The following is a 15,293-nucleotide window of genomic DNA, read 5'->3' as shown; positions in this document are numbered from 1 at the left end:
CATCCTTTCATTGGCTGTGATTCGGCATATATAAGGCACCTTCACACAAATAAAACCAGTTGATACATTTGTGCTCTTTCAGTCTCTGTCGCCTTTTCCTGTGGTTGTCTTTTTGAATGTGCAACTTGGTTCTTCAAAGCAATGCACCAACTAGTCCAGCAAGAAGTTCTTCTAAACTACGGTTAAAGTTGCATGAAGTTTTGTTACACAAGAAGCATGTGCAAATCAATACTGGCAACGAAGCTCCCTCATTGTGTTGCGAGTCCAGAGGTGCTTAAGGTGACCAAATGTCATCAAAGGCTTGACAGCTCTGCAGGAGCAAGCCAGCTGTGAAGAAAATGTTATATCATGTGTAGCAGCAACTGGATCAGATAGACTGGTATCAGGGACCTTGTCATGCATTTGTAGCGAGCTGCAAAAATGTAAAAAGAACTCTTTTACAATTCTGCCCAAATTGTACGCTGATGACAACCACAAAGTCACCATAGGAAATGCAGACACTTTAGCAGATCCCGAGGCAGCTGATAAAGCGCAGCGGTGTGTAGTATCCTCACTGCAAAAAAGAAAACAGAACTGTCTAGCGATGGATCCCGAGCTCTGACAATGTGGTTGCCCATACGGTCTGTGTGTTGCCAGTGCACAGTTCCTTTGAGGAAGAGAAAGTGATTGAGGATAACATCATGATTAACGACAGCCGTACGAGGAAAACCAGACATGTTATGACCAGAGGCTACCTAGAATCATATCTGCTAAGCGACAGCTTGTGGATCCTGTTCATGAACCTTCTCAGGTTACTTACAGCCAATCTTCTGATCATGTGACTCAGCCTCATCATAGCAACATAACAACTGTTAGGATTGTTAGACGAAAGGATTGCCGTAATTACGTACTATGTACTGAGACAAGAACCCCTTAATGAGATTACTATACAACCATGAGCTGGTCTACTCGAAGTGGCGGACAATACTAAAAAAAAATATTGAGATCCAAAATCGACTAATTAATAAAAAATCACTAATCAAGTTTAAGTAATTACACTATGGCCCATATTGCAATTTACAAATTCTAGCCGTGGAGTTCGCAAGGCAGATACACTTGGAACGAATTTTCAAGATGAACCAGTTTCGAGATAAATTTCCGAACTTTGCGGAGAATTGCATTGGAGTTCCAGTTAATTTGTAAACAAAACATTGTTTCATGCACTGATGCAGACAAGTAACTGGAACGGCAATGCATTTCTCCGCAAAGTTCGAGAATTTATATCTCGAAACTGGTGTCGTGCTGGGAACTTGTTCCAAGTGGATCCGCCTTGCGAAGTCCACTGCTAGAATTTATGAATTGCAATATGGGTCATAAGCTAATTAGCTAAAAAGTTAATTAGTTACTTCTTGTTAATTAGTCGATTGTGCATTTCAATTTTTTTTGCAAGTAGTGTCCGCCGCTTCGAGTAGACCGGCTCATAAACTAGAATTGAGCTATCTGCCACAGGCAACCTTTAAGAAATTTTGAAAGTTCGCTGAAACACCCTGTGTGTGTGCGTGCGTGCATGTGGGGAAGAGGAGGAGGAGGTCGAATGGTTTGCAGTTTGCCTCTCCACTTGAGAAATAGTTGGTAGGCCACTGAAGGGGGCTTATTGTCATGATGTGCGACAACTGCGAGATCGGAGCGCCGCACGATCTTGTGTGCCAAGAAGATGACGACATGCTGCATGGGTTTGGTGCGAGAGCATGTGCCGAGCATCACAATGAAAACAAAAGAAATTTCAAATCAAAGTCCACGGGTGAGTTTGAAAAGGGGAAGGCAGCTAAGAGTGCAGAGGTGGGAGCTGGTCAGGTGCTTGGACCCAAGCTCATAAGGCCTCTAGCAAGCGGGCTCTGCTCTTCCCAATGGCCTGTCCTTTCCCGATGACGACATGGCAGGAACCATGAGAGGAAGGTGGTTGGGGAGCGGAGGAACAGGCTTGACGGTCGCCTGGACCTGGGCTCGCAGAGGCCTCCACCCAGAATGTGGATCCTCATGACAATAACTTGTGCCATCTCTTCCACTCTGAGAAGTGAGCCGTGTTTCAACAAGCAGATAGCTGTAGGAGTCAACCATCCATGACCATCCATGACCATCCACGACCATCCTTTGCTTGAATCTTTTACACAAGAAACTTACACATGGTGAACTCTTTTCTTACAATGGTTCATTGAAAATGATGATTCTGACCTTGTAAATGGCACTTTGAATTAATCATGATGGCATTGAGCCCAAATGATTTAAGCCTGTATAGATTATTGCATGCTCTTTGTTTCTACTGATCAAGCATCAGCACAGTTTGATGCTTGTTAATAAAGTGTCATTTTTGTGTTGAATTTGCAGCTGGTTGTTTATTTCTGCCCCCAAGGCAACACCTCGGTTGTTAAAATAATACACAAACCAATTCGTTACACTCCTGAGTTCCTGGGTACTTTAATCAATACATTGCTCTTAACACTTTTTAATATTAACTCTGGAGCAATTAAATAACTTATTCATCCCGGATATAAAGGCAGATGCATATGGCACTGCATTAAAGTAGTTTAAGCACATTATTGCCATCAGTTTTTGTGGAAATTCCCACCAATTTGGTTTGGATATTTGTGTCAACACAGACAACGAAAAGCACTTGTTAAGTGCACTCTGAATATACTGCGAGTTGACACGAGCATTCAGGATGCAGTATTAATATGCCAACCTACCACATGGTGTTCTATCTTCTTTTGTGTGTAGGCCAATAAAAAAGGTTTTATCATAAGAAGGTGGTTACTTTCTACACTTACACGGAGATACTGTCTTCAGCATTTAACTGGAGTATTTAAACAAAAAAAAAACTGGTTTTTCAACTGACTCGAAAAGCAATCATGTTCCTGAGTGGTCTACAAGTCTGAAGAGAATAAGAGTGCAGGGATGCAATAAAATGCAGGACAAGGAAGAAGAAAAAAATTGAATACTTAGATTACAAGCTTTTGCAGAAGAAGCCTGTCACATGTTTCAGACATTTAAAAAAAATCATTTCTAAGAATATATGCTTATGAATAGCAGTAAAGTATGCACAGAAAGAATCGCAAATCAAAATAGTTGTGGTAGTATATTAAAATTACCAAAAATGGCCCATTCATAGGCTTTCTATAAAAATGCTAATTTGCCATTTATTTCTTGTGTTGTCACTCTGTGCAATAAACAGAAATATTTATTAATTGTATAAAATGTACAAAGGCAGAAATAGCCTTCCATTCAAAAATTATTTCAAAGTTGGAATGCCATGCAATATCATAAGCTGGGCTTTCCCCCTTGTTTGCACCTCTTTCATATTGAAGCAAAGACCATATGCACTGGAATAACAAGCTTGGTTCAAGTGTATGGTGTGGTCTTTTCTGTAATACAAAAATTTAGTTGAAAACAAAGAACTGTTGGGACACTCTGCGACTCCTTATCTGAACACAACCAGTACTCATGCCTGCTAGCAACACATATATGCAGTACTTATACATAAAGCATGGGGAATGGAAACAGTTGCCTCTCAGATGACGTGAACTGCAAAATGCAGTTTGCATACCTCGCTCCAGCATCCGTACTGCCTCCATAAGACTTGGAACCAGTAGCCTATTAACAATAAATCCCGGAGTGTCCTGTAAAAGTGAATACAGTAAAACCTCATTATATTCGGATTTCACAGGATGGAAAAAAAATGTCTGAATTAACCGAATGTCGAATTAGCGAGGGTATCAAGAAAAACAAATGCTTACAACATAAACAAGCTTTCATTTGCTGAGTGAATGAGCAAATCCTCTTTCTATGTTGCACAAAAGCAGTACAGAAGCTGCAATTCTCGTCATCTGGTGACTGATTGGCTCTCGCAGCAGGAAAAGTCATGCGACTTCCTTCGCAGCGCAGCTGCGGCGCGCGCCCTCATCCGAGATGCACTTTTCACTACCGCACGCACATCCCGATTATTTTTTTGCCAGTCAGCTGGTCGCCAACAGATTGTCCATCCATCATGATGTAGCCGATGTTCTTCATTTTTGACAGCTTTGCACCGAGTCAAAACGAAACAACTGTTAGGTGCAACCGCTGCGGACGAAACCATGACCACTAGTGAGACGATCATGGATGGCCGGGTCTACGCAGTTTTAAAGACATGCGGTCAATGCGTGTGCCGAGTAAAAAAAACTACTGTTTGCTGAAAAAAAAAAAAAAAAAAAAAAAAAGAAGATGCAGCCGCTATCGACGCGATCGTAGACGGCGGCCTTGCTGTTCTGAAGGCACACAGCCGACGCGCGCACTAATTCAAAACGAAACTACTGTTTGCTGTAACCGCTGGGGATGAAACTGTGGTGGCTAACGACGCGATCATAGATAGCAACTACACAGTTATGAAGGCAAGCAGCTAATGCTGTGTTATGCACTGCGGTAAACACAATAATAAAGGCTTTAAAGACACATATAAGCACGAAGCATTCTGGCATTGCTCTCCTTCACATGATATTTCCGCTGATGACTACAGCGATGCGGACCCCGCCGCGTTGCTTCGGTTGGACGCTAAAGCCATTTCTGCTCTCTTGAGTTGCACCTTTGCTGCACTTGCCGAGCTACGAGAGTTGTTCGAATTAACGAGAGCTTGACTGCATTAAATAATGCATATGCCTGCCGGGACCAGAGAACGAGTCCGAATTATCCAATTTTACTAATTAATGGGGGCCTAATTAAAGGGCTCCTGAAACGGTTCGAACAAATTTTGTAGATGCGTAGGGTACAGCTAAAGTTTATCATTGGCACCACGACTTGTGCCGTATATTAAGAGAGCTATGGACGATTGCATGTTACCTTCCTCCATAACCATGCATTTTCTCCTCCACTCGTTCGCCGAATGATCGGGGCTAAGCTCCGCCTTCACTGGCTCTGCATCATGATGGCACGTCATTGTCGTCTACTTCGGGTTCTCTAGGAGTGAGCGCGTGAAGCCTCTCCAACATCTTCGCCAGCCGCTTGGCAGTCGACCACAAGCAAGAGCTATCGAAGCAGCGTGCGTTGCGACCATTCTGTCGCAGCGCCGAACGTGTCCGGTATTCCGGTAACCACAGGCGAGCTGGGCGTTTCGACGGATGGGTGGAGGCATAAACTCAAGCTGACGAAGGAACTTTAGCGTAGGCATACGTGAGCAGCCTGATCAGTCTGCACGATCCAGCCACCTGTTGGTGCAGAGTTTAACCAGCCAAACAAAGAGCTAATATTGCTCTAACCAAGTGTAAAACATTTTAAACATATACAAAAACAATGTGTTAACAATTACGCTCCTGCGAAAAATTTATACCAGCAGCAAAGAAGAATACACTTCGTTACTGCTACCGTGTTTGGATGAGCTCTGTACCACCAGGTGGCTGCACCGTGCAGACGTTTGCGCTTCTGCTCATACTGTGAAACGGCATGGTCAAACGGCCAGGCCCTGTCCCCTTGCGCTTGCGTTTACCCAAACACTGGACCCGCAAAACGCTATTGAGGTAGTAATCCTCCAGTGTAAAGTGACGACCGCAAACACTCAAATCCTGGCGCCAATCGGATAGCGACAGTCTGATGCGCTGCATCCACTCTGCTCGTCTGCTGCCTTGCACAGGGACACGATGTCGCAGCTTGACATATTGCCAGTTGCTACGTTTGCAGCCCAGAAAGCAACAAAGGCAAATCATGGTGCTCGCGAAAAGACTGAGACCGACACTGACCGCGGACCTGTCATCAAAACGGTGCACGTTGTAACACAAGCAGACGACACTTGCTGGAAGTGCTTAAGCGTAGCGAAAAATTATTCTTGTGCATTCTCTGTTACCTTTTTTTTTATAGAAACAAATTAACTAACATTCCAACTATTACTAACAACATTTGTTCACCATGAAGTTTCAAAAATTATTTATGACGTGCCCTGGGCAGCCAGTAGGATAACTCGCCCTACTAGCGTCATTAGGGCAATTTAAGCCGAATGGTTAGGGGTGGCTGAAAATGCAGCCGAGCGGTGTGCTGCGATCTGCAGCGATGTTCGTTTTTAAAACCTTATAATAAATTACACGCTTTACACGGTGCACTTAGATGCATCCATTAATGATCAGAAGGACCTACTCTAACGACTCGGTACTTCTGTACAAAATCGTCAAAATCATTTCAGGGTCCCTTTAACGAGGTTTTACGGTATACAACAAAAGACAAAGTGACAGTGCATTTTTGATTTGCTAAGCCTCTCTCAAGCTTTTGTAAAGCACTCATGAGCCCTCCTGTAGAATTTTGCCATTCATGCTTTGCATTGACACCACAAGTGTGAAGGGTGGGGAGATTGATCAATAAATTTTCTGATTAATGTATTAATGATTTAAGAGTGGTGCAAGTGGAATATGGCTTTTTGTAGCGGATTTTGTAGCAGGAAAAGCTGCTATTCGAAGCGGCGAATGGTGCTTTATTAATCATGTGGGCTTATCAGTATTGCACCACTTCACATAAAGGACTGATTGACTGATGAATATACAGTTTAGTACAAATGATCAAATTATCTCAAATTTTTCTATGTATGCATAGTGCACATGGATGCACTGAAAAAGACCATATATTTATGTAATACACCTTTGGAAAGGTGGAAAGGCTGCTCTCCGCCAGACTGTCCAACATAGAGAGATGTGACATTAACACATTCCTTGCTAAAACCTTTTTCAATCTGAGCATTCTAATAGGTAGGTAAGTGACAGGAGGGCTTAAAGGAACTTTTGCACTGAAGTCCATCTGAGCTCATTATTGTTCAAGATGACGCTCAAATACATGAAGAGACTCCCCATAGGCATTCATATTCACATTGATCACAGAAGAATTCAGTAGAAATGAGCATCTATACACACAAACTTATTTACACTCGGGTGTTAATACAGTTAAATACTGACACTGCAATGACAAAGTTCTTGAATGCTAAAAAGTAACCTTTTGCAGCTACCAAGAAGGATGAACATGCTGTTTGCAACAGTTAAAAAATTCCTATTTAATAGAATTGGACTCATAACGGTTGCTGAGAACTTGCATGTATATCCTACACATACCGAATTTCTCACTATCTGCATTACAAAGAAATTGCTTTGATCTGCATATGCAAGATAGAACAATACTTATCTCATTCTGGAGGACAAGTACTGGGTAATTAGAGTTGCAACAGTGCCAGTTCCTGGATTAAAAAAAAAAATTGCCAGAACCAATTAAGTGTTTTCATTACTCAAAGGCTGGCACGATTAACCTGCTCAAATATTTTAGTTGATGGCACAAATAACCACAAAGCCCACACTCTTGGTGAGCTTCTCCAATTGATTAGAGGTTTCCCTTACTTGCTGCATGAATGACATAATACCAGAGAGTATGCCTTTCATCTGCTGACAGCCTACAACCCATTTTGGTATATACAGGTATACAGAGTTCACAATCGGCCAATGACAAGGGCTACAGGTAGCATATGCTGCTATAAGAAGCTTAAAAGGAGATCTGCTAAAGATTATTATTCCCCTGGATACTACACTGTCCGGAAATCTTTGTTTCCCTTGCTTCTTTCGCATGTAGCGCAACAAAGCTAAGCCTTATCTGGCTACAAAAGCTTGTTTTCACCTTGCACACAACAGTTGTCTTGCCGAGAGCCTTGCCCCATGCTTGCATTTTCTGGAATGTGTCTTCACTTGTCTCAGAGATTCGCACAACCTGCATAGTTAAACCCATAGTCAAAAAAACAACTTTTACAAGCCCTGCACAGATGGATATAATCAGGCTTGTTCTGTAACCAGCTTCTTGCTATCCCTTCACGAAGACTACGATGCAGTAATACAAGCACTTTGTAATACTATGCTCCTTAAAATAATGACCTGTGTTAACAGCAGGCTAACAAGCAGGCTACGTCAGAAGCCTTTTCATTTTAAATAAAGAACAAAAGAAAAAGGAAGATAATAAAATCAGTTTCCATTAGCACAACCCCACAATGTAGCTGCAACAGCCTATTACTCCTAATGATTAAACAAATAAGCGAAAAGTTAAACGAAATAAATAAAAGTATAAGAGAACGGACGAGTAGGAAATTTGGGAGCTTGCCTGCCACAAAAATGTTCTAATGTTCGTTCTTGCCTTCAACTATTATTTAACAAATTATTTAGGGTGCTCTGTCAATTGTCAGTACTTTTTCTAAGATTTAGAGGGTTTCGACCTTCATTCATGAGGGGTACTCATAAGTTCGTGTTACTCCCATGAAGAGACAGAGATTAACTCTTTCTTTACCAGGCCCAAAGCAATTGATCAAGTTGATCCAGTTTCTCGACGCATTGTTAAACATTTCTGTTGGAATTATTCTACTAGCAAAGCCATGCACCATAGGAAAGGATAGCTGAACTTTACCTATTGGCGAGATTTGAGAATTTTTGGCAGATTGGGCAGTTTGGAAAAATTAAACTTCAACTGGGGGTATCATGGAAACTAGCCTCCAGTGCTCCCGACACTTCCTCAATCAAATGATTCAAAATACGTGCTTTGGTCGACTTGGCAACATCATTTTTAAATTACAGCAGCAGTGACAGCAGTGAAGACACAGAAGGTTCTATCAGGTTGTCTAATTTTCTGATCCGATGCTTAGGCTGTTTCAATGATGTCTCAAACACCGGTAGATGCTCATTAGTGCATGTTATTTTGATAATTGTGCCTGACTAATATCAAGTGCAACTTTGGGTTGCTTTTATCCATCAATGTTTCAACAGTGTATGTACAAAATATTAAAAGCGATCCATCCCTGCGTATGGGGTTTTCACTCACACAAAAGCGCCAATTTCAGGCTGACCTTCGACTTAAAACTTGAATAGCAGTCTAGTCTCTTACTTTTGGACATCACCTGTGCAAATGCCCTTACTCATTACTGTACAATATTGAGCAACACTGCAAATTACTGTCCAGGTACTGTACAATGCACAACTAGGCCCGCCTGCTTGCACAGAAAAGCTGTGGCAGGGAAACTTGTGCGAGTTGGTGCAGGTCATATTTGACAAGCAGCAGTGCTAACTAGACAAGGGTGAAGACAAGAGGATCACAACATGAGCACTTGTGTTATGATCTTTATACTAAAAATAGCAAATTTTTACTTTCGTTCGTGTTTCTTGAAGTGCTTCTTTGTTGTTCCCCATAACAATTCTCAAAAACTCTCTGAGCAATTATTCCTGCTTGACTTACATTCAAAACACCAGTAATTAGGCTGCAATTTATATGCCACTGTATACACTGTGACTACTACGTCTTGAAATAAAACATTCAAGCATAAAAGCAAAGAAAATGAGCAGATTTTTATGGGTAAGGAAAAAGTTAAGTGATGAGAGTTGGGTGGAAGCTTAATCTGAGCCATATCTGATGTAAACCTGCAACACTTTCTATTCAGCATTAACCCACCAATCAGAAAGCACTAAAGCCTTCACTTGCACATCAATTTATGGCTCACTATCAAGTGATGGTAGGCCCCTCCGTTCATCTTTGTAGCTCATTTGGCCACACTGTAATCACCCATGCCATTTCACAAGGGTGTCGCAGGTTGGGGCATTGAAACCATACAGTGCCACAAACTCGGCATGATTCTCCTTGGCAATGGGTAACTTAAAATGCTGAAAGCGGTTCATTGCTCGTGCTTCAACCAACTTTCCCAATGGACACTGCCATTTTTGTTTTAATATGAGAGGTGTTCGTATCTCGTATCTAGGGGTGTTCTCTGGTACTATATATGTTCTGTGGTACTATAGAGACATATGTGCTCATTTTGATGCCTGTCATGTATGTCTGCTCCAAATTCATGGTACCGATAAAAAGAATTTTATAAACGCCCCTCGTAATGCAAGAAAATGACAAGCTGAAGATGTCATGTCAGTGGTTCGTTAACTATCCGTCCTACAGCTTAGAAGGATGAAAGCTGCGAGACTTTCCTATTTCCATTATATGAAATAGTAGTTGTCTGAGAGCTCGCATGTGCATCTTTTGAGGATGGTATGCAGAAAGTAGTGCCAAGATATGAAAAATGGCTCAACTGCTCGACCATTTATGTGTAAAAATAGCCAAGTGATGTACCTCAGCCTTCTACAGAATGATATTTTCCCCTCTCTCTTGTGTTTTGAAAACGTTTCATGGGAACACAGGAAAAAAGAAAAAGAAAAGAAAGCACTGCAATATGCAGCTTCTCCCCCTGGATTTTTTTGTCATTTATGAAAGCAATATTTGGTAAAAGCTACCACAGCTTGTGTGCTTCTAACAAACTGCGATATGTTCCAATGCTCAGGTCACTTGAGGCAGTATTGGTTTTTTAACTTTTCAGAATAACAAGTAAAATATTAGCAGAAAAGTAAGTGCTATACACTACAAACCTGCAACTGTGTTCTTGTTTAAGCGACGTGGATAACACTACTACTACTACACCTAAATATTTTTTATGCTGCTGAGAAATGCTAAAACAGCTGCAAATAAGGAGTGAAAGGGTAACATCCATATGCTGAGCTGAAGCATACAACCAACCTCTAGAAGTTTCATCACTGGCACAGGATTGAAGAAATGAAGGCCACCAAAACGATCTTTTCTTGATGTGCCACTAGCAATCTCTGCTATGGGTAGTGATGAGGTGTTGCTCGTAAATATCGTAGACCTTAAGAGGGCGAGAGGAAACAAACACAAAAGTAGTTTGCCACATTTTTCTCTATTGCGAGATACTATTCTCAATCTCTATTGCGAGATACCCCCCCCAACAGCATCAGTAAGATTTCCAAATTTCCATGGATTAGAGTGTCATAGTCACATAATATTTACAGAAAAACTGACTATCAAATGGTGCTGTAAATTATTTTGACACAATCTAAATGCTTTTCAATGTTGCTTCGCAAATGCAGCTACAAGACTGGCCCATACTGTGCAAATTGTCTATTATTATTAGGCAAGTGTTGATAAAGGTACCATGTAGGTTATTTCACAATGGAGACCTATGATCAAGCATGGTAAAGCTTCTCTAGTAATTATCTTCAATGGACCTTTTTAAAAACTCAGTTTTTACAAGTGACCATTCATTCAAGTGAAACCTGAATGCATGGGCTTGCCAATAGGCACAAGAACTTTGTAGTTGTTCATTCAAGTGACAAGTTTAAGTGGTGCTCAATTTAGTGGTACTTCACTATATATGTATTTTGTCGGAGTAGCACTTACGGGCCTGCTGCTTTGTCAAGTGCTGCAAAGAGCTTCTTTTTGACATCAATGTTTTCAATTATGGCCTCCACAACAAGGTCAGTGTTCTTGACAGCTTCTTCTGCAGAGGTGCTCAACACTATATTAGACAGTGTCATCTGCACAAACTCTTCCCTTGCCTGGAATTACAGAAAATAATGTAAAACAACATATATATAATCTCTTCACAAGAAAGATGCCATAAGTAACACACACAAATGAAGTAATTTATGCATGTCCATGTAATGTAACAATGACAACAGTTAAAAGCGGGCACCGACCACGAAAGCTTATAAAAGAAAAGACGTTTCGGTTCCCGCACGGGAGCCTTGTTCATAATGAAGTTGAAGGCGGAAATGGTCCGGTTATGTAGGCTTTAAGATGTGATGTAGGCAAAGTGCGTACACGTGGGCAAAGTTGCCATCATTGCGATTAAGTGTGTGCTCCATGGTCTGGGTTGTCAGGGATTCAAGGAAAAGCCCAAGAAACCCAGTTCTTTTCTTCTTCCATTATTTTTGCGTTGTCCCAGTCTATTTCATGGCGAATAGTTTCTGCGTGTTCGGCGAGAGCATTCAAAGATACATTCTTCTTTTTTATGTCGTACATGTGCTGCTTCAGTCTTTGCTGAAAATTACCTGTCTTGCTGAGGTAACTTCGATCACACTCTGCACATGGGATGCGGTAGAAAATGCCTGTGAATTTTTCTTTAGGTAGCTTGTCTTTAATGTTTATGAGGGAGTGTCTTAACATTTTTGTTCGCACATGTGCTACTTGTACACTGTAGGGACGTAGAACCCGTGCCAAGTGCTCGCTGATCCCAGGAACATATGGCACAGGAGCATGACTCTTGGGGTGGGCGTTGCTGATGCGTGCAGGAAGTGCTAGCTGACGTTCCACAGAACACACAAACGAGTCAGGGTAGCTGCTGTCAGAGAGATCCCGATCCACATGCTGTATGTGAGCAGTGATGTCTTCTGGTTTTTTGCAGATCCTGTTAGTGCAATTCACAAGCGAGGCGACTACAGACTTCCTATGGGAGGCAGGGTTCGCAGAATTAAAGTGCAAATAGCGACCTGTGTGGGTACTCTTTCTTTACATGCTGAAGGACATGCTATTTCCTTCGCGCTTGACGAGGACTTCGAAGAAAGGAAGGCTGACCGTGCTGCTGCTCCTCTACAGTAATTGACTGCCTCATTCATGCCATTCAAGTGTTCTGTGAACGCTGTCAATGCCTCCTTCTTGACTGTGCTGAAGCAATCGTCTACATATCGTAGAAAGGTTTTGGACACAGGGCTGAATAAACTGAGTGCGCATTGTTCAAGCCATTCCATCATAAGGTTTGTTGGCATAATCGATACGGCAGCACCCATTGCTGTCCCATGTACCTGCCTTTAAAAAGAGCCCTCGAATGTGAAATATGTGTTCTCGAGGCAAAACCTCAGCAGCTGCCTCTAATTCTGAACGTCAATAGGAGTACGCTCAGGCAAACTTACGTCCGTTTCGAAGGCTGAGACACCTGCGTCGACTGCCAAGCCCGTAGGTATGCTGGTGTACAAAGACTTTATCTAGGTCAATTACTCACAGGGAACCCTAATCATGAGAAGGAAATTTACAGAAGAATAAAAATCAGTTGGAGTCCATATGGCAGGCATTACCAAATCCTGACTGGAAGCTTACCAGTGTCATTGAAAAGAGAAGTGTACAATCATTGCATTCTAGTGGTGCTAACGTATAAGGCAGAAACTTGGAGGTTAACAAAGAATTTCAAGAACAAGTTATAGACTGCGCAAAGAGCAATAGTACAAAAACTGTTAGGGGTAACGTTAAGAGACAGGAAGAGAGCAGTGTGGATCAGAGAGCAAACGGGGATAGCCTATATTCTAGCTGACATTAAGAGGAAAAAAATGAGCTGGGCAGGCCATGTAATGCATTCGGTAGATAAGTGGTGGACCATTAGAGCTACAGAATGGGTGCCAAGTGAAGGGAAGCACAGTCGAGGACGGCAGAAAACTAGGTGGGGTGATGAAATTAGGAAATTTTCAGGCGCAAGTTGGAATGACCTAGGGCAAGAAAGGGTAATTGTAAATAATAGGGGAACACCTTTGTCCTGCAGTGGACATAAAAATTGGCTGATGATGATGACAAATATTTGATTATGCAAACATACGAATACGTGTTAAATGTACATCAGGTTATCGCCAAACCAAACAAGAGAACTTCCTTATGACATGTGAGGTCGCATGTTTAGGATTATACCATTTGTTTTCGAGGTCTTTGATATTTTTTTTTTTAAGGGCATGTAGTGTGCGGCTCTACATGCACTTTTCACAAATGCATGTTTGTGTTAGTTAATGGTAACTTACGAGGTTAACTTCCGATTCAGACGCACTACAAAGAGCGACACGCATCTGAATCGGTTGTTGAAAACTGCCGATTCACAAGCAATACCTGGCAACGCACCAAAACAGTTGAGCAGCTTACACATGCACTCTGCCATTGCTGCACTGTACTCTGCCAACACCACCAGCTCATGCACTCTGGTCACCTGTTTTCTTTTCTGGGCATTGGTGCCCGCAAGACACTGTGCCTTGCATAAAGTTTCCTACAAATATTAGGAAACAATATGGTTTCTTGGTCGAAGGCGCTTGTGGTACGAAGGTACATGCGGTACATGCTGTGCCGTCTGACTGCGGCCACAATAATTTGCGGCACATGTGCAGCCGAAGGACCACAATTTATAACAATCTATTCAATTTTTTATTCCTTTCACCCTTTATCATTAGCTCTGACAAAGCTGTGCCACCGTTATCACTGTTATCACAAGTGTAAGTGGTCATCTCACTGACAAACGCACAGCAGAAAACAATCTTTTGCAGTCCATCAGACGAGCACTCTTGACCGATCCTACGTGAGCGGGAACCTAGTGAATCGAATGATGCACAAGAGCATATGGACTCAAGCCACTAAGACAAACAGCTTGCTTGGCGACTAATCATGTGACTAATTACATTTAAAATGAGAATATGCAAATATGTACATAGAAGTTTCTTAGAAGTGCAATGATATCATCCTTGACCTAAATTATAGCTTCAATATTTAAGTCTGAGGGCTTAATGCACTTCCTTTTTTAAATGTATTTCACAATACTGCTAAAGGCCCTTGAAAGGGTATTACATAAGGGGGGTTTGCTTTACATGTGCTTTAGGACATTGGCGCAAGCAGAAAGAAAGCGTCCGAGTTTTCTGCTGCGGCGTTTGTCTTTAGCTTTCGGAAAACGGCTGTCACAATTGTATCGTGATCATCATGTCCATTGTAAAAAGTGTAAATTTTCGTTGTCTGAAAATTCATAACGGTGCTATGGTGCTAATCAACAGTACAGCCTATAAAAATAGTAATTTTACCACCAAATTTGTTTTCTCGCATCAAAAACAAATGCCGTCTTAAAAATCAAGGCCAGAAATCGCAGACACTTTTATCAAATAGCTCTTTAGAATATGAAAAACTTCCATAACTTGCACTGCCTAACTGTCAAGAACCACACCAAAACTTCAGTGCACACCTCTCTAAAAAGAACACACACCTTCTTGTCATCAGCGAACTTCTTCTTCGCAACCCGCTTCACACTTTCCTCGATGCGGACCTTGGACTTGTCGAGGACTTCGTTCGATACGTCGACAAGGACAACCTGGTGGCCCGTTTGGGAGGCGACCTAGGGCAATATAAGACACAAATCATTGCACACTATACTATTCGCAAAGTGCGCACAAGGTGTAAATTGTGATTCGCGATGACCTTGGTGGGGTAATGTAAGAACAAGCAGCTATTATACATACCTGCGCGATCCCGGCTCCCATGGACCCGCCTCCGACGATGACAACATGGTTAATTGCTGTCCGCGCGATGGACGACGAAGAAAAGGCACGAGAAGAAAGGTAGGTCGCAAGCATGACCTATGGCAACTTTCCCAAACCCGTCACAACAGGCCGAACCAGCAAACAGCACTGATAAAACCGGGCGCACGCGCTCATCAACTGATT

General features: G+C 42.0%; 1 protein-coding gene across 1 annotated transcript in view; it reads right to left on the bottom strand.

Annotated features, from left to right (window-relative positions):
• The window catches only part of LOC126547271 (hydroxyacyl-coenzyme A dehydrogenase, mitochondrial-like), a 29,498-nt gene extending 14,211 nt beyond the window's left edge, over window positions 1-15,287 (bottom strand). The window contains exons 1-6 of the mRNA XM_050195237.2: window positions 15,090-15,287; window positions 14,837-14,965; window positions 11,239-11,396; window positions 10,561-10,687; window positions 7,645-7,734; window positions 3,581-3,653 (exon numbers count right to left, since the gene is read on the bottom strand). Of these exons, the coding sequence (XP_050051194.1) occupies window positions 3,581-3,653; window positions 7,645-7,734; window positions 10,561-10,687; window positions 11,239-11,396; window positions 14,837-14,965; window positions 15,090-15,203 (691 nt within the window). The 5' untranslated portion in view covers window positions 15,204-15,287. The remainder of the gene's footprint in view (window positions 1-3,580; window positions 3,654-7,644; window positions 7,735-10,560; window positions 10,688-11,238; window positions 11,397-14,836; window positions 14,966-15,089) is intronic.
• Window positions 15,288-15,293: the final 6 nt, after the last annotated feature.

Source organism: Dermacentor andersoni, chromosome 1 (genome assembly GCF_023375885.2).
Source record: "Dermacentor andersoni chromosome 1, qqDerAnde1_hic_scaffold, whole genome shotgun sequence".
NCBI lineage: Eukaryota > Metazoa > Arthropoda > Arachnida > Ixodida > Ixodidae > Dermacentor > Dermacentor andersoni.
Note: the sequence above shows the minus strand (reverse complement) of the source record. Positions and strands in the feature narration are given on the sequence as shown.